Below are 27,862 nucleotides of genomic sequence, written 5' to 3' on the forward strand. Positions count from 1 at the left end.
AAGTTTATTAACAAGTATATAAGACTAACTACCTTATTCTAGAATTATGGTTACAAAATCAAGGAAACTCAAAAGGTCATGATGGAATTTCAGGAATAGAATATAAAATATCGGCTGCTTAAGTAAAATGTGATTTCTGACTGAATGCATAGCTGCTTGTAGTGTACTTAGTTATATTTGCTTAGATAAAAATGAATAAGGATGTGCTCACAATTTCAGTCTTAAGAGACCAAATTATATTTTATATTGGCTTAACCCACAAACAATGATGGTGCAATGTAATGAAATGTCATTCTGGCTGAGTCATTACCCAAATGAACGATGATGCCTACACCAACTTTTACCTGTATCCCATCACAATAGCTTTAGTTTTTCTGATTTTGCATTTCCATTCGTCCCATTTCTCAATGCATTTAGCATTCTCCAGATCTTTCATGCTATGATTCTTATCTTAATCACAATGCTTTCATCAAGCAACTAACACTAAATCCATAAGTACAATGTATCAGTCTCATGTAAGCTCTTTCATCCATCAAATTCGTCCACACATCTATAGACTACATGTCATTCATCCTGCATAACATACATAAATGATCCATTTGCAATTGCTGCTTCTTTTTCCCCTCCTGTCGTACTGCAGCAATAGGCTCACAGCCCTAACACAGTCACTCTTCTTTACTTCTTCCAGTAACTCTTTCATTCCATGTTTTTCACCCTTCAAATACATCTGCCAAAACAACTAGCTCTTTCACTTTATCTCAATGTATTCCAAAAGTATCACTAACACAGTTTAACTTCACACCTTGTAAACAATTTTGTCATAATCTCATCAAGTGCATCTCTTATCATGAAATCATAATACAATACTCTCTCTCTCTCTCTCTCTCTCTACTCTTCCTCTTTTGCTTAGTCATTATTTTTCATTCTCTCCTGTTTTAGACTTTTGTCCTATGAAAGACTCCACATAAATGCACCCTCCCCTCTCTCTCTCTCTCTCTGCAGCTACACCAGCATTCTCCAGCTCTTTCATGCTGCTATTGAAACACTCTCTGATACATTTGTATGCCAATTATCTGTAAAGTTCACCACTTTACTCTTATTGTGGATGCACAGGCAATGATTAAGTCTAGCATAGAGATCTGCTCAGCACACTATCATCCTTTGGTCTGCCTTCAACCTTTTACCACTGGGTCACCAGCTTCTCAGGTCATTCACTACATGTTATGATGGCTTCTCGTCAGATTTCCACAATCAATGCATGAGCACCAAAGGATGCTCTGTACTCTCACTTACTCTCTTCCTCCTGTATATAAACAAGCTATTTCCACTGATTTCATATCTTATCCATAGCTATTCAGATGACTGCACATTTTGCTTTTCTTTCTCATTCAAGAAACCTCATAGCATCTGATCATGAGAAGTTCTCAAGATCCTTCATAAATCACTTGAACTCTGATCTCCTCACTATTTTTCAATGTGAGGATAACTTTGTTAACTTTTATGCTCCTAGAACACAATCGTGTATGATCCTGGCAAGAAAGATCTCAAGTCACTTTCCCTTATTTTCAATAATGTTCAGGTATCAAAGCATAATTAAATTTCTCTTCTTGGGATGACTTACACCTCAGCCATAGATTCAACAGCGAAATTAACCATCAAACAAAAACCAAACAGCAGATGCTGAGCAGTGGAATACTACAGTACAACCTGTAAGTATTATAGTGTATTAAATCAGCTATCCTTCCAATTTTAAATCAGCCCATGTAAGCGCTCATGATGCCTACCGTATGCAGCAAAGATGGCAGCATCAAAAGCCAACAGTGAACAAGCACCACGTGTCACACCAGCACAGTGCTATCAACCGCCACCGATACCTATTATGTGCTGCAGCTGCAAAACTGGTGTCGCAGACAGAAAAAAGGGCATATTCTGCGAGTTTTGTTGCCACTGGCTGCATGCTTCCTGCGTGAAAATAAACGAAGCAGTGCAAAAGCTACTTATCGAACTTAACCAGCCGTTCTTCTGTTTGCTGTGCCTCCCTTCGGTAAAACAACTTCTGAACATAGGTAAATGTGTCGAAAGCAGCACCTCGAACAGCACATCAATGCTTTAAATGAAACTTTTACCTCCAAAATATGTGCAGTTAAAGCTAAGCTAGTACAAATTGAAAACCAGCGCAACGCAAGCTCCACCCCACCAGCGAAAGAACTTCGCAATCTAATCGCATCAACGGTAAACGACTTGATGGAGACTAAACACAAATTCAACGGCATGATTTTGAATTTCCCGATGGAAAACGGAAAATCATTACAAGAGGACATCAACAAACTAGTTGAAGAATGCAACATCGATCCTAAGAATATCGTCAGGTGGCATCGTTTTTGGGCCTATAAATAAAAGGATGGTACGAACTTTCCGCACCTAGTAAAAATGACTTGCGACATGCCGTCAAGCACATCAAAAATAATAACAGCGATCAACAACAAGTTCAAAGACAGCTATCCCCAATTGCGCATGCTTGCACAACCAGACCTATCATTTGCGCAAAGGGAACAAAGACGCCAGCTCGAACAAAAACATCAAAACGGTAACAACAGTTGAACCATTGACTACAGCCAAGATAAACTGGTGAAAAAATCAAGCAATGCCACTAGCAGCCACCATGGAGACCAGCATGCAGGCACTGCATAGGAAATGTGCAAGATCCATGTGGTCCAACATATGACTCACAAAACCCTACACAACTTCACCAACATTCGTGGCCTAAACTCCAACCTGAATAGTGTCCACTACTACCTACAATCTACCAAATCCCACCTACTCTTCCTGGTAGAAACACAGATCTCACCGTCCCCCCCCCCCCAGCACCACTTATTTCAACCTTCCAAACTACACACTCTTCAACAACTTTCGCCCTAAGGATGGTGTCTGCACATACATCCGCTCTGACATACCCTGCCAGAGAGCACCCAACTTCGACCTCCTTGTTGAAAATATCCCTTCTCCACTCAGTCCAATTCATCTGCTGTCTCTATCGCTTCCCCAACACAACCAACCACCCTGTGCTCTTTAATTTCCTCTCCCTCAAAAAATCAACTTTCTCCAATCCCCCTTTCCCAACAGCGAAATCCTCCTAGGAGATTTTAATGTCCACAACACTAGCTGGCTTTCCTCCTCCAGTTGTACAGATCTTGCAGGCAGAGATGCCGAAACATCTGCCATCACCAAAGACCTTACACAACTTGTCCAGATGCTAACCAGAATACCAGATAACCCAAACCACTCCCCAAACACCCTAGATCTCATCCCCCCCCATGCAACAACGTTTACACAAACACGCCCATACAAGACACTATAACAGTGCCAAGTGGAACAGCCTCTGCAACTTCTATGCCGCATTCCCATGATTGGACTATTGCTTCCGGCCTTCCAACCCAAACATATGCACTGAGCTTATTATCAAAGTAATCCTCACCGGCATGAATACATACATTCCACACAACACTATGAACTCCCATTAAACGAACGAAAACCTGGTTCTCCAAAAAGATGTTCTCCAAGGTTGTAGAGATGAAACACCAGACATACCACAATCGGCTGAAATCAAGAACTCCATCCTCTTTCAAAGCTTACATCAAAGCCAGTAATAGATGCAAAAAAAAAACAAAAAACAATGAACGCTTCCAAAACCGAGTTCGAAAGAGCAAAAAGCAGGAAACTAGCAGCCTGTCCAAACGGCAGCCAAGCCTTTTGGTCTCTTGCTAAAGCAATTGGCCGTAACTTCTGTCCAACACTATTTCCACCCCATCACACCCCAATGGCTCGACTGCATCATCGCCCACAGAAAAAGACAATCTTTTGGCCTCATACTTTGCTTCAAATACATGCACAACTGACGATGGTAAATGTCTCCCAACCATTCCAGATACCCAACATACAATATTCCCTATATCCTTTTGCCAGGATAAGATCAGAAAAATACTGTCCAAATTAGACACAAAGTCTCTGGCCCTGATGCCATTTCCCCAATTGTTCTGAAAGTTTGTGCTCCAGAACTGACCCCTATCCTATGTCACCTATATATACTCTCCTACTCCACTGGAATGTATCCCACAAACTGGAAATTGGCCTATATTCAGTCCATTCCCAAGAAGGGTGACAAGTCAACATCCAATTACTGCCCTATCTCACTCACCTCAGTCCTGTCAAAGGTAATGGAAAAAATCATCAATTCCCAACTCTTTCACTATCTTGAAGACACTCACCAAATAAATGACCACCAGTATGGATTCCGCCACTGCCGATCAACAGGAGATCTACTCACATATGTCACCCATCTCTGGACAAATGCAATGGAGAGGTTTGACAAATCTCAAGTGGTTGCACTAGATATCTCCAAAGCCTTTGACCAGATCTGGCACAAAGGCCTACTAGGCAAACTACCATCATTCGGACTGACCCAGGACTTCTGTAGGGTGGATTGCCAGTTTTCTGTCTGGACGCAACCTGTGTGTATGATGGTGGATGGTTTTCTATCCTCTCACCACCCAATTAATGCTGGGGTCCTACAAGGTTCTGTTCTCTCACCAACCCTCTTCCTGCTATATATATATCAATGACCTACTGCAATTGACCTCCAACCCAATACACAGTTTTGCAGACGACAGCACACTACACTCTTCGCTTGCATTTGATAAGCCTTACCCTACACAACTCACCTCAACCTACAGAACATCAACCACCACCACCGTCCGTCAACTCTGATCTCAAAGCCATCCTACAATGGGGTTCGGATAACCTCATAAATTTAAACACCAATAAAACCCAGTTCTGTACTATTTCCCATAAAAAAGAATCATTTTTTCCCAGTATCCTTTTTGATGGTACCCAAATTTCCAGACAGCTTGAGATCTCGCTCCTTGGAATCACCCTAACATCACACCTCTCCTGGCACAAACATATCTCAAACATTGCATCCTCAGCCTCAAAAAAAAACTAGGATTTCTCTTTCACTCAAGACGTTACTTCACCCCCTGAACAGCTATTAACATTATACAAGTCACAAATCCGCCCAACTATTGAATACTGCTCCCACATATGGGGTGGGGCCCCCCAAAAGCTCTCTCAAAATGCTCGACTCAATACAGAGGAGAGCAATTAAACTTATCAATAATCCATCCCTTAGCAACTCTATCCTCCCCACTTTCACACAGATGTATGGTCTCTGCAGTATATATATTCTACAAATATTTCCATGGGAAATGCTCATCTGAAATAACATCAATAATTCCTCTGCTTAGTACTAAACTCATTGGAACACATGCAGCTGCTGCACAACATCCCTTCACAGTACCCCTAGAAACAAACAGAACAAATTTCTTTTCCTCTTCCTTCATCCCTGCAACTGCTGCACTGTGGAACAATCTCCCACCAGCTGTGTTTCGCAAGGAATACAATTTAAAGTCATTCAAATCAAACGTAAACAAATTCCTCCTTTCCCAACCCACTACCCATACACAGTACTAATGTATATACCAGGAGTAGTCAGAGTTTTGGTAGCAAGAGCCGTAGTTACCTACCAGAAATTGTTAAGAGCCACAAATTTACTTTTTGTTAATTGTTAAGAGCCACAAATTTACTTTTTGGAACATTTTTAAGAGCAACATCAAAAGCTTCCTTAATATCAACACCACGAGTACTATCTTTTAATGCTATTAAATCTAATAATTTTTCTCGCGTCACTCCGTCCTCAAGAATGAAACGAATAAAAATTGCTAATTGTGGTTGGTCTGTAATGTCAGTTGATTCTTTTGTATCTTTTTAAATTTTCTGACAAGGTAATATAAATATAACTACATTGACAAACAGCAGTGTAGTTAATTGAAAAATTAAATTAAAAACAATAGAAAATGAAGAAAAATTATAAATATTTTTTATTTGTTAGTTGAGCCACAATAAAACTTAAGAAGAGCCACATGTGGCTTGTGAGCCGCAGTTTGGCCACCATGGGTATATACTATAGGTTGACCAACCAAACTCCAGTGTAATGGGCACAAAATAAAAATAAAAAAATAAAAAAAAAGGAAAATGAACCTAGTATATTATAAGTATAAAATGTCATAATACCCATTATATAATGAAACATTGTAATAACTTTTAAGATGTCTGGATCAACCACTGATATAGCAGACTTCTATTTGATGTCCTTAGTATGCCTCCATATCTGCTTCTGCATAAATCCATCAATGTATATAGACAGTTGTTTTCTCTCACTCAGGTGTGGTGCAATCATTATATTCATAAATAAGGATTTATGAATTTTATCTCAAGATTTTTGGGGGAAACATATGGTAATTAACTTCTTTCATGCAAAAAAGCTCTCATATAGCATTATTAAACAAAAAGTAACTTACAAGAAAATTTAAAGAAATAATGAACTGTATATATACATACAGCCCAGTCATCATCCCAGTCTGAAGCTTCTTTCTGTCCATATTTTGTTTCAGTACCACTTTGTCTAACCATATGTTCTTCATGTACAATGTCTTCCTGTTGCTGATTAGGAAACTCCTGTTTATAATCTTGTCCTAAGGTATATATCTCAGCTTCTTTTCCCTATGGGAAAAAAAAATACAGTAATAACTTTCTCAGTTTTGGAGAACAGCCATCAGTCATGTAACTTATGCCATAAGGGTAGTTGATTTGGATTTACAGCTGAAGCAATTGAGGGTATGAGGCCAGTGTATTATGGTTCACAGACAATTCATTGCTGGGAAAATTCATCATAGAAAATATTTGCTGAAAATGTTATTCGCTAGAAAATTGAAATGATATTGCATTGATACGACATATGAAAAGTAAATGAGTGCAAGATAAATTTTACAAAATATAGTTTTTTTTTATATACTAGTGTATTATTTGTTTACATTTTACTTAGATTTTCATAATATTTTTATTCTTATACAATGAAAGTAATATATTCATTGATCAGCGAGTTTCCTAATTTGAGTTTCGTTGTAATTTTTAACCTGGTTCGGAAATCCTGCTCAAATTCCATGACCAAACATGGAAACCACTCAAGCCACTTCAGACCTCCAATAAGGAGTGCTGTGGTCTCACATTAGATGATGAAATTCATCTCTTACCTAAAAACAATTAAATATCTATGCCATTTGCGAGTTTCGAATCCACAGTTCATTGGTGGGAGAGGGTACGCCATTTATCCAGTTGTTAACGACATGATATTTCTGATTACCGTTTATTTTTGAACATTTCACAAGAGAGGTAATTAATTACCTATTTTACTTTGGGCGCATACATCTATACATTTTGTTTTTTTTCAATAAAGAAGACTAAATATAAAATTTAAAATTTCTTAGTTCTATAAAATACTAGTGTTGGAGGAAAAGGTAAAGAGTAGTATTGCACCTGCAATTTAAGCTAATGCTGATTTACATAATGATGATAGGATTTATATAATTTTTATTATCATTTTCTTTAATATAATTACTAAAGTTATAATTTCTTTAATATAAATTACTTTAATATAATAGTTAGCTGCGCTTCACTGCTCAGAGTCCTACAGTTTAATATACCAAGGTCTAGTTTCCAATGGCAGCATGATCTGGTTACCCAGGGATTCTTAGCACCCTCTGCCTTCATGTTTAACTGCCTGCTGCCATAGGTGGTAACAATCTGGCCTCCGGGGAATGAGGGCCATTTCATTTCTGTCGGATTCATCTTCGAAGGTTAGGCCATAAATTCACCATGATAGCCCAGTGCATGTTGGTGAATGGCAATATTTTCACATGGGATCACCAGATAATTGAAATGTTAAATAATATATAAAATATTTCTTAAATTTTTAAAAAAATTTTAAAATAAATATTCTTAAAAAATTTAATTTTTTTAAAAGACTTTAAAAGAAATATTTTTTAAAAATATTTCTTATATGGAAAATTTCTTTTTTTTTTTTTTCACAAATATCCACAAAGAGTTTTCCCATGATGAATTGGCGGCAATCAATATTTCCGCGATAATACACCGGACACGTTGTATTATGAATGTAAATTGTATGTGTTCTTATACGTAGTTATGTATGTGTATAATTGTATGTGTTCTTATTTTGCAGTATTTTCATTGTTAAGCATATCTATTTCTCAATAGATATGCTTAACAATGAAAATACTGCAAAAGCACAAGATATTTCAGTATCCTGGATTTCATAAAGTTCTGTTTTTAACTATTTTGTTGTATCTGAGAAATCAGTTTGAATGCCATGCAGATTTTGATTTAGAAATGGTTATATAATAATCATACAAAGGTTTGACATGAGATGGTCAACAGACAGAAACGGGAAGTCAAGAGGAAGGCCTACATCCACCAGTGGATGGAAAGAGGCTAAAGAAGAAGAGTCTATAATTATTGATAACTTTAGTTACCTAGTATCAGTGTGTGTTGTGTCAACCATTTTTTTCTTGGGCTACTTAGTCTATGTTGCATGGCAGAGAGGTGCTGGAAGTAAAAAATCTGCCATCCTTGCTCATAACTCATGTTTAAAATTATGTTTAGTTGAAAGGATTAAACATAATTCTTCACATCTTTGAATAGTTTGAAATCTATGTCTTTCTAACTATAAAATGTTTCTTCTTCTTCGAAATTTGTTGAGAGAGATTATACTTAACACAATTTAACATTTAATGTAGCAATATTAGTGTAATGATAGTGGATTCTTCCAGTTAATTCCAAAATTCATTTAATGTATTAAATGATGTACAGGGTGTTCGGGATAAATTTGACATATTTATAATTAATTATATTTTCCCGTAAGTTACATGTATTAACACACACTTCTCTTCATTTAAAAGTTTGGACCCTTCTTCATTCATATACAAGATGTCAGAAAGGATGGATAGCTGGAACCCACCTGAATCATGGAAGAGAATAACTTGTATCATGATGATTCGTGCCCGCCATCAAAATAAGGATATTACGACTGCTGCCCAATGCTCCCTGAATACAGTAAAAACAATCAGGCATGAACTAGAGACTTGCAATGGTGACTACGAGGATGTAGCAAGAAGAAAGATCCCTAGCAGACGATCTGATTGCGTTCGTACAGCAGAATTCCTTGCAAATCTGCAGGAACAGGTGTTGAAGAACCCTGGCATTGGAATTCGGGCTTTGTTCGTGGAGTTGCTAACTGTAGTCAAGCCCTGGATAACAAGGGTAGCCAATGGTAGGCCGTATGTATGGCAGCAGGATTCGGCCCCTTGCCACACCTCTGGGAAAAGTCAAAAATGGTTGTCTGAAAATTTCTACGACTTCACCAGTCCAAATGTTTGGCCTCCAAACTCCCCAGACCTTAACCCCATGGATTATTTTGTATGGGGCGCAGTTGAAAAAGACACCAATCGCACTTCCAGTAATACAAAAGCCCAGTTAATGGATAAAATTAAAACAGTTTTTGCGGCCCTTCCCAGGGAGACTGTAGCATCAGCTTGTTCGAGGTTCCGAAGCAGAATTGAAGCTGTGATCGATGCTAATGGTGGTTATTTTGAGTAAATCTTGTTGATAGTATTGTAATTAACTCTGCCTGTAATGTTTTTTTGTCAATTCATTAAATTTAATAGATACAAAGAAGATTTTCTTTTTCCTTACGAAACTGTCAAATTTATCCCGAACACCCTGTATATGCCAGTGCACCTCCTCTCATTTATATTTTGCTTTTCCTTGATGTGTTTGGCTCAATGGCCTGTCATATAAAGACTTCACAGAAACCTAACTTATGCCATGACAGGATAGTTAAATTTATCTACATCAGTCTGATATTTTTGTCATACATGTGTGTTCTCAGGCTGGTTTGTCTTTCTTGTGAGAAGAAAACTCTTAAGTTTTTGGGAGGAAAAAACTTGTCATTTCTGACCAATATCAACTAAATTAAACACTCTTAACAATACTCTTCACATCCTAAACAGAAATCAAACCCGTCTTTCCAACCAAAGACCTAAGGTTTCTCATTTATATACTTGTGTTATTTAATAATTCCATTCAGTTTAGAAATTAGAACTATTAAATGCATAGTTCAGTAATGCATTAGCAGAGCTAATCTCAGGTGATATGGTCACTTAAGCAGAATAGGAGAGGAAAAATTAGCAAAACAAGTGTTCTCTGCCAGGTTGGCAGGAAATTAATAGAGTAAAGACAGACAGAAATATATTTCCTTAAAATAATTTCGAGGAAAAAAAAAAATCCACAATAGCTACAGATCCTGGTGCATCAAGATCATATGCGAGTTAGAAGGAATAGGGAAGAAACTTACTGGTTTTTTTCAGCTGTAGTCCATGGAGAGTAAATAAAAGAAGGCTATTTCAAAGGATGAAAAGGAATGAAAGAGAAGTAGTGTGCGTGGAATTTGACTCCATATGGATGTCTAAGAGCAAAAGAGTACGAAAATCAGACATCATAAAAAAAAAAAGAAAAAAAAAAAGCATTTTAAAATGGAATGGCATTCCTGTAATAGAAAAATTATGTATATGCTTGGGAAGGCTGAAGCTCAGATGATGAATTGCATTTAATCAACACCCTGATCTCTTATTATCAAAATTTTAATTTTAGTCATGTTTTTACAATTCATTACTTTTCTTAACTGTGAAAATCATCATCATTATTATTTTTTTCCCTTTAGTGGTATATCCCAATTTCAATAGCACTGTGCAATTTATGGGTGTGATTATACTTGATTAAAACAAAAAAGGGTAAGCAAAGTAGCATACTGCTATTTCTTCATCATAATACATTTGACTAAAGGAGAACACACCAAATTTCTTTTCTCCCCTATTTGTGAAACAGCAAGGTGAAATCTAAAATATCCGTTTTTGAAAATGTTATTTGGTCCATGGTCTATCTATAAATGTTTTTCAAAAAAAGTGAAAATAAAAAATGCTCAAAATAAAACATCTGATCATTAAATGGAGACAATGACTGTACTGGTGCCATTCGTTTTTTTGGGAAGATCAAAACATTATATGCTTCTTTATACTGTTAACCAACTGATGAACACTGTACTGTGCTGCAATGTCAACTGCCTTAGAGAAGCATGACATTGTGCAATGACATTTCACTTGCTACTTACACACTGAGATAAAGGGTTAAACAGATCAGATATAGCAGTCAATCTATGAATAACAGCACTTCATAGTATAAACATCAGAAGAAAATAAATAATTTATTAAACTTGCAAATGTTACACTGCATTTCTAACCAGCATCTTCAGAGCACAAATTATAACTATGGTAAGGCACATAGTAATCAATTAGACTGTTATAGAAATTATTCAAATTGTAACTGCAAAAGAACTAATGTTCTAACAAGGTACCCCCCCCCCGAGGGACATGATTTAAACAAGTTTATTCAGAAAAGTCAAGCTAAATGTGATATTAGATTAACTGTCTCTCAGATATTTGACAAATTAATGTAGATATACATGCTGACATTAAGTGAGTTTCAATGCCAATGCTGATTCCAATAATAGTATCAGATCTGCAACAACTTCTATGAGGCATAGCTATCTTCTATTTAATCCCATGTGAAAAACATCATTGAGAGCATTGTATGCAAGTTGACTTGCCATAAAGATAATTGCTGGTGGTTCCCCCCCCCCCCCCCCAAGGTGGATAGAGATAGATGTTAACAGATCTACCAGCATGTTCAAAGTAGACTAAGATGCAGACAACAGAAACTTTAGACATTCCATGTGCAAGAGGATGAGGCTGATCTATAGGAAACAGAAGTTGCTAGCTGGACATGTTACATGAAAACAATATTGAGATTATATTTGTGAAGAACTTTACCTATCTTTTCAGGTGAATCCTGGATATAAAGGATGGGAATAGTTTTACTCTGTTCTTATATGCTGGTTGCAGGAAAGATGAGGGAAGGCATGCTGTATTTTGTCTATATTATAGAGGTTGTACCTACTAGCTAAAAAAGTGTTGCAAAGGTACCTCAGTTCAGCAGCAAGGGCTGAATAATTTGAACACTTAACCTTGGATTTGTGTGTAAGTGTTTTGGGTATACTATACTGTACTGTGGGGATTGGTGATGGTATGATTGATTACATAAGCACCTTCCAAGTGTGTGTTTGTGTGTGTGTGGGGGGGTTGTTATTACTCCCACCTATGAAAGGTTATTTGAAAACTTACAGTAAGTTTTGTGTTGTGGGTGGGCTAAGGATTTTTTAAATCAATTTTACAGATTTTTTTGTAATTTATATTTATTTTTTTACATAATCTGAAAACCTTGCTCTGGAGACCAAACATGAAACTTTTTCAGTCACTTCAAGCTTCCAATAGACAGGGAAGTAGTTCGATTCACACCATGTGATGAAATTCATCTCCAACCTAAAGACAATCACAAATATTCATGCCCATGGCAGGATTCAAAGCCACAGCCCCTGTTGGTTGGAGAACCGACATGCTAACCATGCAGCCCAACGAGGCTGCAAAGTTAGCATTGGCAAGGGTGAGATATTATAAACAGAGAAGGATAACAAACCATTTGGTAATCATGTTAACGAGTCTAGGATGATGGGACAGTTGTTACTTTTCTATAGAGAATTCTTTTTTTGTGATAAAAAAATTTTGTTTTGGAAGCATGGTCTAAGATGTCATTATTTCGTTGAAGGATGGTAAGAATATTTGCATTTAAGATTGTAGACAATTTTAAGCTTTGCAATAATTCAGTGCTGCAGGGTAAGTTGTATGAATAGGAGGAATGAAGGGTGTTTTTAAAACTGGAGAGGATTTGAGGTCAGTGATAGAAGGTTGTTTATATATATGAGAAAGAGAGTGGATGAAATAATAGTTGTGTGGAACATGTGCATCAACAAAAAAATCTGAAGAGAAACACCCTCAACCATTACAAGTAATGAATGTCCCAAGAAAAAACTGGCAATCCAGTTAGTAAGAGTGGAAAGCAGACCATAAGAAAAGAATTTGCTGAGAAGTCCATGAAGGCTAAGCCTGTCAAATACTTCGGAAATGTTGGGTGAAATGGTATTTTCTCCAAACCTTTTTACGGCATGTGCCCAGAAGTGGGTGATGGAAATGAGGAGATCTGCTGTGAATCTTGTCTGGTCACCTTCTCCATTACTTCAAACAACGAAGTGAGAGAAACAAGCTGATAGTTTAATGATTGACATTTATCTTTTTTATTTTTGGAATCTGCTTTATTTGGATTTTCTTCCATGCTGTAGGATTTTTTAATTTTTTTACGTTGGGCCCATATAACGTACTATAGGTTGGCTGGTCAACCTATAGTACGTTAGTACCATGTATGGGTGGTGGGTTGTGAAAGGAGAAACTTGTTTACATTTGATTTGAATGCCTGTAGGTTGTATTCCTTGGGAAATACATCTGGGAGAAGACTGTTCCACAATACTGCAGTAGCAGGGATGGACGAGGAAAAGAAACTTGTTCTGTGGGTTTCGAGGTGTACTATGAAAGGATGTTGGGCAGCAGCTGTACATGTTTCAATGGGCTTAGTACAGGGTGGAAGAATTATTGATGCTGTTTCAGATGAACATTTCCCATGGAAATATTTATAGAATATACAGATTGCAGAGACAAAGCATCTATGTGAAAGTGGGGGGAGTGAGTTGGTGAGGGATGGGTCATTTATTAGTCTAATTGCTCTCCTCTGTATTGAGTCAAGCATTTTGAGGGAGCTTTTTAGAGCCCCACTCCAGATGTGAGAGCAGTATTCGAGAGCTGGGCGGCTTTGTGATTTGTATAGAGGTATAAACAGCTGTATATATACAGCTGTTTAGAGGTGAAGTAGCGTCTTGAGCGAAAAAGAAAACCTAGTTTTTTGGAAGCTGAGGATGCAATGGTTGCAATGTGTTTATGCCAGGAGAGGCTTGATGTCAAGGTAATTCCAAGGAGAGAAATTTCATCTTGTCCGAGAATTTGAGTGTTATCGAAAACAATGCTGGGGGAAAATGGTTCCTTTTTGTGAGAAATAAGACAGAACTGGGTTTTACTAGCGTTGAAGTTGACGAGGTTATCTGAGCCCCATTGGCGGATGGCTTGGAGGTCGGAATTAAGGGCAGTGGTGGTTGATGTTCTGTGGGTTGAGGTGAGTTGTGTAGAGTAGGGTTTGTCAAATGAAAGGGAGGAATGTAATGTGCTGTCATCTGCAAAACTGTGTATTGGGTTAGAGGTCAACTGAAGTAGGTCATTGATATATAGAAGGAAGAGGGTCGGTGAGAGAACTGAACCTTGTGGGACCATCACACATAGTGTGCGTCCAGACAGGAAGCTGGCAATCCATCTGCAGAAGTCCTGAGGCAGTTCAAATGATGGGAGTTTGCTTATTAAGCCTTTGTGCCAGACTCGATCAAAGGGTTTGGAGATATCAAGTGCAACTATTTGGGATTCACTGAATTTCTCCATGGCATTTGTCCAGTGATGGGTGATGTATGAGAGTAGATCTCCTGTTGAACGGCTTTGACGGAATCCATACTGGTGGTCGCTTAATAGCTGGGTACTTTCAAGGTAGATTAGGAGTTGAGAGTTGATGATTTTCTCCATTACTTTAGATAGGACTGAAGTGAGTGAGATAGGGCAGTAGTTAGATGGCAGTGATTTGCCACCCTTTTTAGGAATGGAAGCCAGTTAAGTATAAAACAGAGTACAGAGGATAAAAGGTGGGTATTTATTTAGGAGCACATCTCTTAAACACAAAGGGTGAAATGCCATCATGACCTGAAATCTTTTATGGTATTAAGCTTGATCAAATTCTAATGTCTTTCAAGTGGTAGGCTACAGGAAACATTCAGTTCAGTATTCCATGTAAAGTTTGAGATGATTTGCATTGATCATCCATGCAAGAACTTGGAGGGCAGAATGATAACAGGATGTCAGCTTTATCTTTCACCTGATGATGCAACACTGCATCTGTATGAGTAAGTGAGAGCAGCTGAACAGAAAATGCACCTAACAATTTTCGCAGGAGACCAGTGTGCCCGACTGCCATAGACCAATGGACCCAAATGACAAGTTTAAGTTTTCATAGTGAAGAATTTATGAAGACATAACACATGTGTTAGAATAATTACTTTACTTAATATTAAGTAAGTAACAATCAATGTTTCAACTTCTGCATTAAGGTCATAATCAGGAAAATACATATGTACAATATACAAGCTACATGTCGCTACACTATACAAAAGTAAAATGAATCTAAATGTCTGTTAATCATTTATCCTAGCCTGACGGTCAGGTTAGGATAAATGATAGGATAAAAAAAAATACATTAAACAATTTCTACAGTCCTTTTGTATTGAGATTTTCTTCTGTCTAGAGTTGTTCTGGTTGCTATATGGGTTGAAGATAGGTCCTCCACATTTTTGGAATAATTAATCCATCGTTTTTGTTCAGATTTAGATGATGTTTTAGCATTTCACAAGCTTCTTTGAATGTTCTTTCAAACCAGGTTTTGATGCGGTTTAGGGACTTAGTACTTTCCAGTCAATTCTATGGCATGTTAGTGCATGGTCTGACAGGCCTGTTTTACCATAGTGGAGGTATTTAATGTGGCATTTGTGTTCATATTTTCTGACTGGGATGGTGCATCCCATTTCCCCCCATGTAAGGTAGGTTGCTCCATCCATTGGTCCAATGGATGGAGCAAGACAAAGAGGAACACTGAGAAGAAGGTGGAGGGATCAACTGGAACAAATCGCAGGAATGAGATGGATGGGAGAGGCAGAAAACCGAGTGGTCTGGAAAATCACGGAGGAGACCTTCGTCCAGCAGTGGACAGAAACAAAAGGTTGAAGAAGAAGGTAGGTAGGTAGGTTACAGGTACAGTGAATTCTGTAAAACCCCTGGGTGGACAAGGTATGGAAGAGGAGCTTTGGAGGAGCTAAGTAAAATTTTTTAATTTTGGCAGGAGTTTGAAGGTTGTCAAGATATTGTATTTAAGTAGTGTTCTACCTATTTCTTATGAAATAACTAATGTAGGGTATGGCTATAGCATTCTTGTAATCTTTTTTGCTTTTAGTGGCATTTTTATGGAGAATCTTGTGAAATTTTTATTGTAGCCATTTTTTACAATTGTTTGATTAATGATTTCAAATTCTTGGTTCAGAGCCTGTTCATTGGAGCAAATGGTTAGGGCTCTGTGTTTGAGTGTGCTGATGACTCCTAGTTTTTGTGTTGGATGGTGGTATGAATCTTTATGTATGTATTGGCCTGTATATGTAGGTTTGCAGTAGACCATGAAGAAAAGGCTGCCTCTTCTTCATGGTCTACCGCATCTGAGGTTGCTGTTGTCTATTTCGATGGAGAATTGGATACATTTGTGTTGTTTGTTCAAGTGGCTTAGGAATGTAATGTTCCACAGCAGTTGGGCCAAATGGCAAAAACATCATCAACATACCTGAGCCAGACTTTCGGTTTTAGGCTAGCCGAATCTACAGTTTGTTTGAAGTCTTCCATGTAAAAGTTAGCTATTGGGGTGTGTGTGTGGGGGGGGGGGGGTGAGCACATGGCCATACCTTCTTTTCATAGATAAAAATTATTTTGCCATATGCAATATCCAGAGCTGAGTATGTGGTCAAAGAAGGGCGTGATAAGAAAGAAGTTCAACTTTTTTCAAGTCGCTTATAATTTTTTTTTAACCAATTCATACTTCTTGGAAAACCATGGTTTCGATTAAGAATAAAGGATCTCAATGCAACACATGGGAAAACTTTGACATCATCACTACAGGTATCTGAATCTAGAGAATGGAATCAGCAGTCTGACCATGGAAAGAATATCTAATACCTTCTCGTTTAGTATTGTGTAGTGTCAGAATATACAAGGATGGTCTGAAAAGTTCTTGGTCTCGACCATAGATGGCAACACTATCAGCAAGATTTTTTTTTTCTAAGTTGGTACATCTGTCATAAGCATCCATGTGAAATTGCAAGTCATTCTATCAAGTAGTTTGTTTTATACAGCTGTCTGAAGCAAAAATGTTGTCTGTATTCCTTGAAATAGATAAAATTGAGTATCGTTTGGTTATAAAATGCTTTGTAAAAGAAGGTTTAACGGCAAAAGAAATTCATTCGAAGTTCATAAAAGTTCATGGACACTCTTCTCCTTTGTTTTTGACAATTACGAAATGGTCTGTCGAGTTTAAACATGGCCGTACCAGCTTTGAAGATGATCCATGTGAAGGACATCCAAAAAGTGTAAGAATAAGAACACTGGAAATCATTGATCAAGTGCACAATATGGTATTGGATGACCAGTGAGTCAAAGTGCGCTGAGACTATAAGCATTTCAAAAGAACGTGTAGGATATATTTTGCATGAAGAATTGCATGTGGAAAAGCTTTGCGCAAGATGGGTGCCTCACTTGCTCACAGCAGATCAAAAACATACTCGCATGAAAATCTCTGAACACTGCTTGGAGTGTTTTAACAAGAATAAAACTGATTTTGTGCATCAATTTCTTACTATGGATGAGACTTGGATTCATCATAACACACCAGAATCCAAACAGTAGTCAAAACAGTGGACAGAAGCCGGTTGTTTAGCAAAAGAAGACAAAGTCAGTTTCATCAGCAGGAAAGGTCATGGCATTAGTGTTTTGGGATGCTAAAGGCATTTTGTTTATTGATTATCTTGAAAAGGGTAAAACAATAACCAGGGAATATTATTCTGATCTTTTAACCAGACTAGATGAAAAAATTTGTGAGAAAAGACCTGGTTTGCAGAAGAAAAAAATCATCTTTTATCAGGACAATGCACCTGCCCACAAAAGTGTTTTGGCAATTGGAAAATTAAGGGATCTGCACTATGAAATGTTGGAACATCTACCCTATTCTCCAGATTTGGCTCCCTCTGACTTTTATCAGAGGGAGCCAAAACTAAAACTAAATCTCTTCCTCGCTTGTCAGTGTTTTTCTTTGAATCGAGAGGTGATTGCAGTGTAGAGGGGTATTTTGTAGATCCTACTGAGAACCACTACAGAGACGGGATAATGGTACTGGAGCATCACCAGAATAAATGTATTAATCTTAAGGGAGATTATGTTTAAATTATAAATTCGTTTTTTCATTGTTAGACCAAGAACATTTCAGGCCACCCTCGTATTAGGTTAAGAATGGCTGAAGAGGATGTTTCATTACAAATGAAACTTGAATGATGCAGTGGTTTGGGTTAGCAAGAAGTCAACTCAACAGTGTGTTTTGAATTAGAACTAGTTAAGAAGAGTTTCAGGCAGGTAGGCTGGCTGAAATCAAAGCAAATCATTGATAAATGAATGATTTGCTTTGAGCCATTGTTTCAAATATCTCAGCTTAGCTTCTCTTCCAGCTTGCAGTGCAACTTGAAAAAAAAAAAAATAATAAGGGGGGGGGGGGAATTGTTGCAGATATAGACATTAAAGTCACCAAGGAATAAGAGTTCACTGCTAGAGTTCACTGCAGGAAATCAAGCTTCAAGGATAAGAATTTAGACACATCAGAACGATTTTCAGAATTGGGGGCAGGGTGAAGACAGCAGATGAATGATATATAAGAAAATCTTATGCCATAGAAGGTCAATAAAGACAAGATCAAAGACAAAATTAGAAATGGCGCTAGGAAAAATTTATTTATTGTTGAATTTTCGGCTAGGTTTCCTAGCCACTGTCAATGCAGCTCTATCTATCAGAATTCAAAGGCATAAATTTAAATAATTACAATTTTATGAAACAGAGGAATGATGAGCATTACTTAGAATGACTTCCTAAAATTGAGAAGTTAAGGAAATCATTTTTGTTGAAGTTCGGAATATGATTGTGGATTTCATAACTTTCTAACTTTCAAAAGTTCATCATCATCATCAAATTCCTGCCATGTAGCCTCAAGGAGTGTACAGGATATGACAGTACTACATGAAAAAAATTACATCATTATTAATTTCCTATCTACAATTTTCCTCCAAATCAGTCTGTTACTTGTCAAGACTCCAACATTATCAGATCTTATATTTCTATCGTCTAAAGCACTTTGTACCGTATCAATCCACCTATATCTTGGTCTTACTCTGAGTCATTTTGCTGCCAACCTGGCAGAGAACACTTGTTTTGCTAATCTTTCCTCGCCCATTCTGTTTAAGTGACCATACCACCTGAGATTAGCTCTGCTAATCTCAGGTGGTATGGTCACTTTCAAAAGTTTTCTTCTTGAAAGATTATATAAATAATCTTTCGGGAAGAAAACTTTTGTGTAAGACTTTAGTTTTATTGCAATGAATTCTAAGCCTAGTGGATAAGATGACTGGCAAAACCCGATGAATCTGAGGTGAACAACTCATCTGTCCATAATAACAAAGGCATCATGAACAAGGGATCCCATAAATTCAAATATCAAAACTGATTAAAATATTTGTGAGTTGTAAAGATAATCCTGATATTTTATTCCTGAAATCTTAATTAAAAAAATAAGAATTTCCAGTAAATGCAGAGGAAAGATTTGACAGATATTTGAGAGTTTATAGGTCGGACTGCATTTGTACATTTGATAACAGAATATTTTCATTATGTATCTTGGGAAGACCATAAAGTGGAAGAAGTCTAAGCATGATAAACTCAACTTTTTAATAGTTTCTTCATCCCAAGAATGAACTTCACCAAGAAGATTATTTTTTAGGATTGTTGATTTGTGATTAAATGAACCACATGAACCATATCATGAACCACAACTGCACACCTTTTGTCAGCTTTGGTAATCACTGTGTTCTTATTACATTTAAGAGATAACAAAGGTAGAATATCATTTTTCAATAAAATGCAGAGGAAAGATTTGACAGATATTTGAGAGTTTATAGGTCAGACTGCATTTGCACATTTGATAACAGAATATTTTCATTATGTATCTTGGGAAGACCATAAAGTGGAAGAAGTCTAAGCATGATAAACTCAACTTTTTAATAGTTTCTTCATCCCAAGAATGAACTTCACCAAGAAGATTATTTTTTAGGATTGTTGATTTGTGATTAAATAGGATCCCTGAAAATGCTTCTATAGGTGGTATATGATCACAAAGTAGAAGATTAAGCTTTCTAAATGAGTTATTTTTATCATGAACCACAACTGCACACCTTTTGTCAGCTTTGGTAATCACTGTGTTCTTATTACATTTAAGAGATGATACAGGTAGAATATCATTTTTCAATAAATTGCTGTGAGAGGTACGGACTGAAATAGAGTATATGCTGCTTGAAAATGAATTTTTTGCCAAGGAATATAGGTAGTTATGAAGGCCTTTATCAATGTGAAACAAAGTTCATAACTGGAATGGTTTTTGGAAATACAGCATAATCTAACACTGAGATTCCTTCATTAGAGAAAAAGCAGTCCAAAATATTAACACAGTTCTTGACGTGTAAGTGTGAGCAGTAAAAATTTACTGACTGCAATGCTATCTCCTATTTCTCCTACTCTAGCATATTATTTTATTCTACAATTTGAACAACAAACAGCTCAACTGTTTTTCACTAATGATTTAACCCAATTTGTCCATGAACCCACAGAATTACAGACAATCCTCTTTATTCTTCTAATACATTGGACCTTTTCTTACTAACTTCTCTCCAAATGCACCACTGATGTTAAATCGCCTTCCAGCAAGTCTGACTATAACCTTGTCTCCTTTGTTAGAGATTGGCCTTTCCCAGCCATTCATAGCCATATCCTTTGGCACTACAACAATGCCAACTGGGACTTTCACAATACCCTTGAGACTTTTACACATCACTTCCATGGTCTTATTATTATTGCTTCCGATCCTAGCATCTGCTCTGATGTAATAACAGAAAATATTCTCACTGAAATGAGTGCTTTATTCCCCACTGCACTCAAAACCATCAACCTTTATCCAAACCCTGGTTCTTCAACAATGTGCCAAAAGCTGTCCAAACAAAAAATTCAACATATACCCAATAGCAGCAGTCCAAAACTCCAGCATCTCACTCAGCCTACACTGCAGCTCGTTAACAACTGTAAAAAAAAAATTAACAAATTCAAAGCAGATTTTGCAAGGGGCAAGCACAGTAAGCTCATCTCCTGTCCTAATGGCAGTCATGCTTTTTTAGTCGCTTGCCAAAGCTGTGGGATGCAACTTCTATCTTTCCATGTTTCCACTTCTCTAACATCCTAATAGTACAATGGCAACATCTCTCAAAGAAAAAGCAGACCTTCTGACATCAGTTATTTTCCCTCCAACTCGCACACAAATGGCCAAGGAAGAACTCCTTCCACCATTCCACAAACTATCCACAGTATACCTTCTCTGAAATTTCACAAGGACATCAGAAAAATCCTTGGCCGCCTTGATACCAATAAATCTCCTGGTCCTGATAATATTCCTGCAGTTGCACTAAAAGCTTGTATTCCAGAACTCACACCTGTCCTGCATTGTCTCTTCAAGCTGTCACACTCATTTAGCATCTATCCCACAGTCTGGAAGCAAGAGCAAGCTTTGTCCATCCTATTCCCAGAAAAGGGAGATAAAAGTCAGCCCCCAAACTATCATCCATTGCCTCTGACCTCGATACTTTCAAAAATCCATGTTGGAGGTTTAATGGAATAATTATCAGCACTAAGAAAGGATTAAAAATAATTTAATACTTCCAATATTTCGTCTCTGTCACAGAGACATCTTCAGGGATTACAAAAAACTTTTTGTAACAACACACACACACAAAAGCAATACAGTAGTGTGTGAAACTAAAGTCCTATCTAGGTGGTGTGCCTTCTATGGGCATTTGCTGAAGATGTCTCTGTGACAGAGACGAAATATTGGAAGTATTAAAATTATTTTTAATCCTTTCTCAGTGCTGATAATTATTCCATTAAAGCTCCAACATGAATTCTGCATAGGACTTAAGCCTCAAGACACAGACTTTCAAAAATAATGGAAAAGGTCATCAGTAGCTAACTATTTCACTACTTAGAGACCCAACAGTTACTTAGTGATCATCAATATGGATTCCATAATTCTTATCCCACAGCATTTCTCAGTTAATGCTGGTGTACCCCAGGGCAACAGCAGTGATACTATATCTATTGGAATTTAATGCAATGTTGGTGTTTACAAGGTGAAAAGAGAAAGAGCAGGGGAACATGCAGGTAAGAGATCCTTTTAGTTGCCTTTACAGAGACTATCTGGCCTCCATGATGCATGGCCTGAAAAGTGGCTCTTGCATATTACTACTGTAAAAATAATCACAATTAAAATTCTGAATATTTTTATGTATTGTTTATGGTAGTATGTTTATTAGTTTTGTTTTCATAACACACATTGTCGGCACTTGCGATGTGCCCGTTATGGAAATTGGTTTGTTAAAAGTGATATGTAAAGCAGTTAAAAATTTAATGTACTTACCAGATTTGATATTTGTAGTACTTAAAAGAATTTTATTGTAATTTAAAATTATCAAAAGTTGTGTTATATGAGGACATTCTCTTATCGCTAATGGAGACCGAAGTGTCAGCCATTATACAGTACTTAGTTTCTCGCTTGTCATGGAGTGCGCATGCTCACCGAGAAATTTGATGAGTGATTGACAGCTGACAAGAAAGCGTTCGGTACCTGAGTAACGCCTGTAAACAAGAGAGCATTCGGAAGGAATTTAGAACACAGGCTGGCAGATATTTAGGTTCGGAGGAACTTGAGTTTTTTTTATGTGACAGTTGGAAGAAAATTAACAGTATATTCCGAAAAAGGAATCATGGAACTATTAAGTTTCAAAGTGGAATAAGTATTGATGAATAAAAGGGAAATATTGCTATATGCGTTTTAAACGGAATATTGGAGAAAACACTAACTGAAAGATTTATAGTAGATTCCGAAAAGGGAATCGTAGAACTGCAAGTTTTTTTTTAATTGGAAGAGTTAAGACTGTCAATAAGCATTTAGTGAATAAAAGAAGAATTTGCTATTTACATTCTAAAGGAATGTTTGAGAAAACTCTAATTAGGAAGTTTCATCTGTATTAAGGACGCCGGATCTGACTATTATTTCTACTGAAGAAAAGAGACAGAATTAAGTTCGGAAGAATTAATGTGTGCTACATGAGTGATAAAAAGGATCCTGTGTAAATGAAGAATGGAGTCATATATCTTCAGAAAAGGGCCTTGACAGAGAAAGGAACTGGCTATGAACATCTTGTGATTGTGCAAACTTTAAAAGTGAAAGTGTAAGTTTATTTTTAAAAGGCCTTGGATCCAATTAATTTGTTGTTAGTTATGTAAAGTTGTTTGAAGTGCATATATATTGTTTTTGTTTTATTAAATGTGTTTATTTTGTATTTTTGTCTTGAGTCAGTGATTATTTGGATTCTGAAAGAAAGAGTTAAGGTCATTGCATCAATTGGAGTGAACCCTTGTGCATATAATAACATATAGGTACACTCGGAATAAAAAAATAATTGTTAGAAACAGAGATCATTCTCTATGGTAGGATTAATATTAAGATATAATATCTATGAATATCCTTATCTATATAAAAATCCACCAATTATTAACACTACTATAAAACTTCCCCATGGTCATAATCTAGCAGTGTAGAAAGCAGTAGGCTTACTTGACAACAGATCAAACAGTCTCCTAAATTTCACTACTATCAGGATCAGTCTGGTATGCTATCTGGGACCGGCATTTATCTACAGAGCTGCAGTGACCTCTCAATTATGTGACACTCTAATAACTGATCCATGAATTAGTTACTGTCAACTGCCTTCTGGTACTACACCATGTAACTATAATTGAAGTTAACTGACTGAAAATTTTATTTTCTTCAAGCACTATTAATCTCAGTTTAACTAAATTACCCACTCTTACTTTTGGCTCAAAGTTGGTTATTTAGATGTGTTTGTTCTCATATATCACATCAAAGTGTTTCCAATTTAGAATCTCCTCTTCTTAATCTGCTACCTCATTCTATGAGTTTTTTTTTTTTTTTTTTTTTTGCTGTCCCCCTCTTTTCTCTTTTGGAACTTCTTGATTTCCTTTTTTTAAATGTAGACTTCCTTCAGTCCAGCTTTGCTGACTGAAATAATCTTGCTTAGAGATTTTAACATGCATAACTCCAATTGACTTTCATTTTCCAACTGCAATGATCCAGCAGGTAGTAGAAGGCATGTACTATCAATAAAAAATTTATACAAGTCTGTAAGTGAAGGTTTCTGTGGGTAAGCAGTTCTGGAGAAAGTTTTCGGTATCGAGACCACATGTTTATTGAACAATAAAAAATAAAAGAGTAAAAAACCCGACAAGTTTCATTCGTTTATATACCATTACCTAACAAGTCATGGATAATGGTACATAAAGTTGAACACAACAACCAAATTAAATAGTCAATTAGATGTCTTTTTGACTTCACAACTGTTCATTAATTGAGACCCCAAATACAAAATAATATGTTCATTACTGCATGCTTGTTGGAACAATGCTAGTTGTTGCCACGTTCTGTGGCTCACGCATGTTATATCCGAGGTCTGAGACAGTTAAATTTTTGATAAAGGCAGACCAGACTTGATGTAAAATCAAGCCTTGATTTTTATTGCATTGTGTAGGGATTCTAAGCATTTTTTCAGCTTCTTTAAATTTTCTTGTGAAATAGTTCTTATCAACATATGACATGTTTGTCTGTTGCCAGAGTACTTGATGGCCAGTAGTTGTGTGGAATGCTAAGCCTAATTTGTGTTCCCTTCTTTTTTCAATGTCTTTTATATGTTCAGGCATGCGAATCTCTCTCCTGATCTTCCCGTCTGGCCTACGTTACAGATGCCACAAGAAAATGAATCTGATAAACGCCTGGTGTTTTCATGGGATGATGCAGAGGTTTTGGTGGATGTAGTAATCTTGATATTTTTTGTAAAGGAAGAAAAACCACTTTTATGTCGTACTTGAGGAGCAATGTAGCCAATTTGTCTATAACATTCTTGATGTACGGCAGTGTGATTGTGTTCTTGAAATCTTGTTTTGATAAGAGAGTTGTAGGAGCTGTATTAAGAATTTTTTTAATTATCTTGGATTCAAAACCATTAAGTGTGAGGTTCTGTGTCGGGTAGTGTAATTCTTCATTTCTCTGTGTGCTGGATATATTGTATGCTCTGTCACTCAAGGTTTTAATTATGCCTATTTTTTGCAATGGATGGTGGTGTGAGGCAGCATTAAGAAATCTTCCTGTTGTGGTCGGTTTTCTGTATATGGAAAATGATAACCTTTTTTCTTCTTCGTTTACTTCTATAAAGATATCAAGGAAAGGTAATTTTTTATGTTCTCCTAGTTCTATAGTGAATTTTATATCATCATCATCATCAAATTCCTGCCATGTACCCTCAAGGGGTGTACAGGATATGATAGTACTACATGAAAAATTTACATTATTACTAACTTCCTATTTATAATTTTCCTCCAAATCAGTCTGTTAGTTGTCAAGACTCCAACATTATCAGATCTTATATTTCTATCGTCTAAGGCACTTCGAACCGTATCAATCCACCTATATCTTGGTCTTCCTCTGGGTTGTTTTCCTTCCAACCTGGCAGAGAATACTCTGAATTTTATATTTGGATGCAAATTTTTAGTAATTTTTAGACTACTTCAAACATTTATACAAGTCATTCACATGCTTACAAGAATAACAAACAAATAACCAACCACTCTATAAATACTATAGTTCTCTTCTTTACTAGTGAACCCTCTAAGTATATAGACATTTTTTTTTTATCATCTAGGTGATTCAGACCACAATCTAGTGTTGACTGTCTAACAGTACAGAAATTTCCAAATAGAAATGACCTTTATGACTTACAAAATTCATACTGAATATATCACTGAAACAATTCATATTGATATAAAAACATTCATCTCCAGTCTGGATGTCAAACCTCTACCAATTTTGAAATCCATAAAAAAGAACGAGCAGGTGATGCTGAAAATAAGAGAGAAGAAATAAATAAACTTGTGGCACACATACTCATAAATCACATCATAGAATGACAAGCTTACTTCATGCATTACTCAGAAGATAATATTTTAATCAGAATGTTCAAGGAGTCATCTGAGGTAATTTACTCATGCATCACATTAAATAGAAACCAAAGAATTATACTTCATAACATCTGGAAGTCATTAGCTGATATATTTGGCCAGCCTGGATGGCCGAATGGTTAGTGTACCTGCTCTCCAGCCAAAAAAGCTGGGGGTTGAAATACTGCCTTGGGAATGGATGTTTGTGATTGTCTGTGGAAATACTAGTGGTAGTGGACGGTAAATGGCATTGGTGGAGACAGAGTTTTAGAGTAGGTGTCCTCCCTCAATGAGTCTTTAGACTCTCTGGAGGTGTAGCATAATAATAATATATAACATTTGAGAATCTGTTTAATGGAGCAATCGCATATAAGATTTGCACAGGCTTTTTTAGATCACTAAAATATTACTATAGACTCATTTTTTATAAAAACATCACTCACCTCTAATTGCCCTCTATAGTCTTTATGTATTTCATCAACAACTGATTGTTTTCCACACAATCTCTGCTGTGATCTTGCTGCTGGAAAATTACACTGATTTTCTTTTTCCAGAATTTTTTCTGTTTTATAAAAAATAAGTAAATAAAATAAGTAGTTCATATGTCTATGTGTAAAACAATGTTCTGTAATTGTTTAATGATAATATTCAAGGTATCACTTGAAAATATACACTCAAGCAATAAATGCTTTGAAAAAGAACTTATCAGACAATTTACTATATTCACTAACATTTATGTTGCAATCATCAAATGAAGACCGATGTTAATTAACTTCTATTTCAGAAATGAATAAGGAGAAGATGCTACTCATATTCCACTCTTAAACAGAATCAAGTTGCTTATATACCTGTTAATAGGATAATTTGCTTAGCCTTTAAGAGTTCACAGGCATCTTTATAATAGAGGACCACATTAAGAACTTAGTGCATTTGTTGAAATTAAACATACAGGTTTCATCAACTGACTTAAGGTTTAACTAAGATATATAATTTTTTTTTCATAAATGACTGATTGCTCAGCATTTTTGTTCTCCAAATTTATATGCTATAGGTCTCATTTCACATCAAAGTTTAATTCACCCCCCCCAACATATCTGAACTATCCAAAATCACCATATTTAAGTTATTTTTCATGGAAAGACAGTAATTTTTAGGCTACTTCAAACATAATATTGTGAATAAATCTCCTTATCCAGCCCTAAAGAGCAGCAGCTCATCCCCCCTCCCCCACATTCTGTTTCCTCAACTCCTAAGCTCTTGCTCAAAGATTTACTTACTTCACTTAATAGCTTTCATTTACTGTTTTTACTGCTCTAAAATTGATTTCATATAGTCTAATCCAGTGATTCCCAACCTTTTTTTTTTTTTTGCTCCATGCACCCCCCTTTTACCATATATCTGAATATCACCCACCTTTCCAAGATTGCCTGACTAAAAGGTGTGTTCAAATAATATGGACATAACATTGAAAATTTTTTATTAATTTTCTATATTAGTACATATACATTTACTGGGATTATTTTTATAGTAAAGTTTTACAAATTTAGTAGCAATAAAAAATGTTGATGGATTTTAAAACTTGAATAAAAGTAGTTTTCTTATATTCATAACTAATTAATGGACTAAAGTAAAGCATACTTCAATAAACAAAAAGTTTAAAAGAATGTTAAGTATTGTAATTGATTTTATTTAGACAAAGATTACAGTCAATGAGAAACATGTGAATGTTTCTCCTTCACATATTCTTGGATATGAGAAGGAGTGCTTGAAAGGGTATAACACGG

At 36.3% G+C, this 27,862-nt stretch overlaps 1 protein-coding gene across 3 annotated transcripts in view; it reads right to left on the reverse strand.

Moving 5' to 3' along the window:
- LOC150105258 (uncharacterized) overlaps positions 1–27,862 on the reverse strand; it is a 560,407-nt gene that overhangs the window by 137,720 nt on the left and 394,825 nt on the right. For 2 of the 3 annotated variants that reach the window (XM_090394016.1, XM_090394015.1), the window contains exons 20-21: positions 26,522–26,640; positions 6,454–6,615 (exon numbers count right to left, since the gene is read on the reverse strand). In XM_090394016.1, the coding sequence (XP_090250142.1) occupies positions 6,454–6,615; positions 26,522–26,640 (281 nt within the window). Of the gene's footprint in view, positions 1–6,413; positions 6,616–26,521; positions 26,641–27,862 lie in introns of all 3 variants that reach the window. The other variant, XM_090394017.1, reaches the window with a different exon arrangement.

The sequence above is a fragment of the Typopeltis vanoorti genome, chromosome 6 (assembly GCF_054136105.1).
Source record: "Typopeltis vanoorti isolate ZY-2024b chromosome 6, IOZ_Tvanoo_1.0, whole genome shotgun sequence".
Classification (NCBI taxonomy): Eukaryota; Metazoa; Arthropoda; class Arachnida; order Uropygi; family Thelyphonidae; genus Typopeltis; species Typopeltis vanoorti.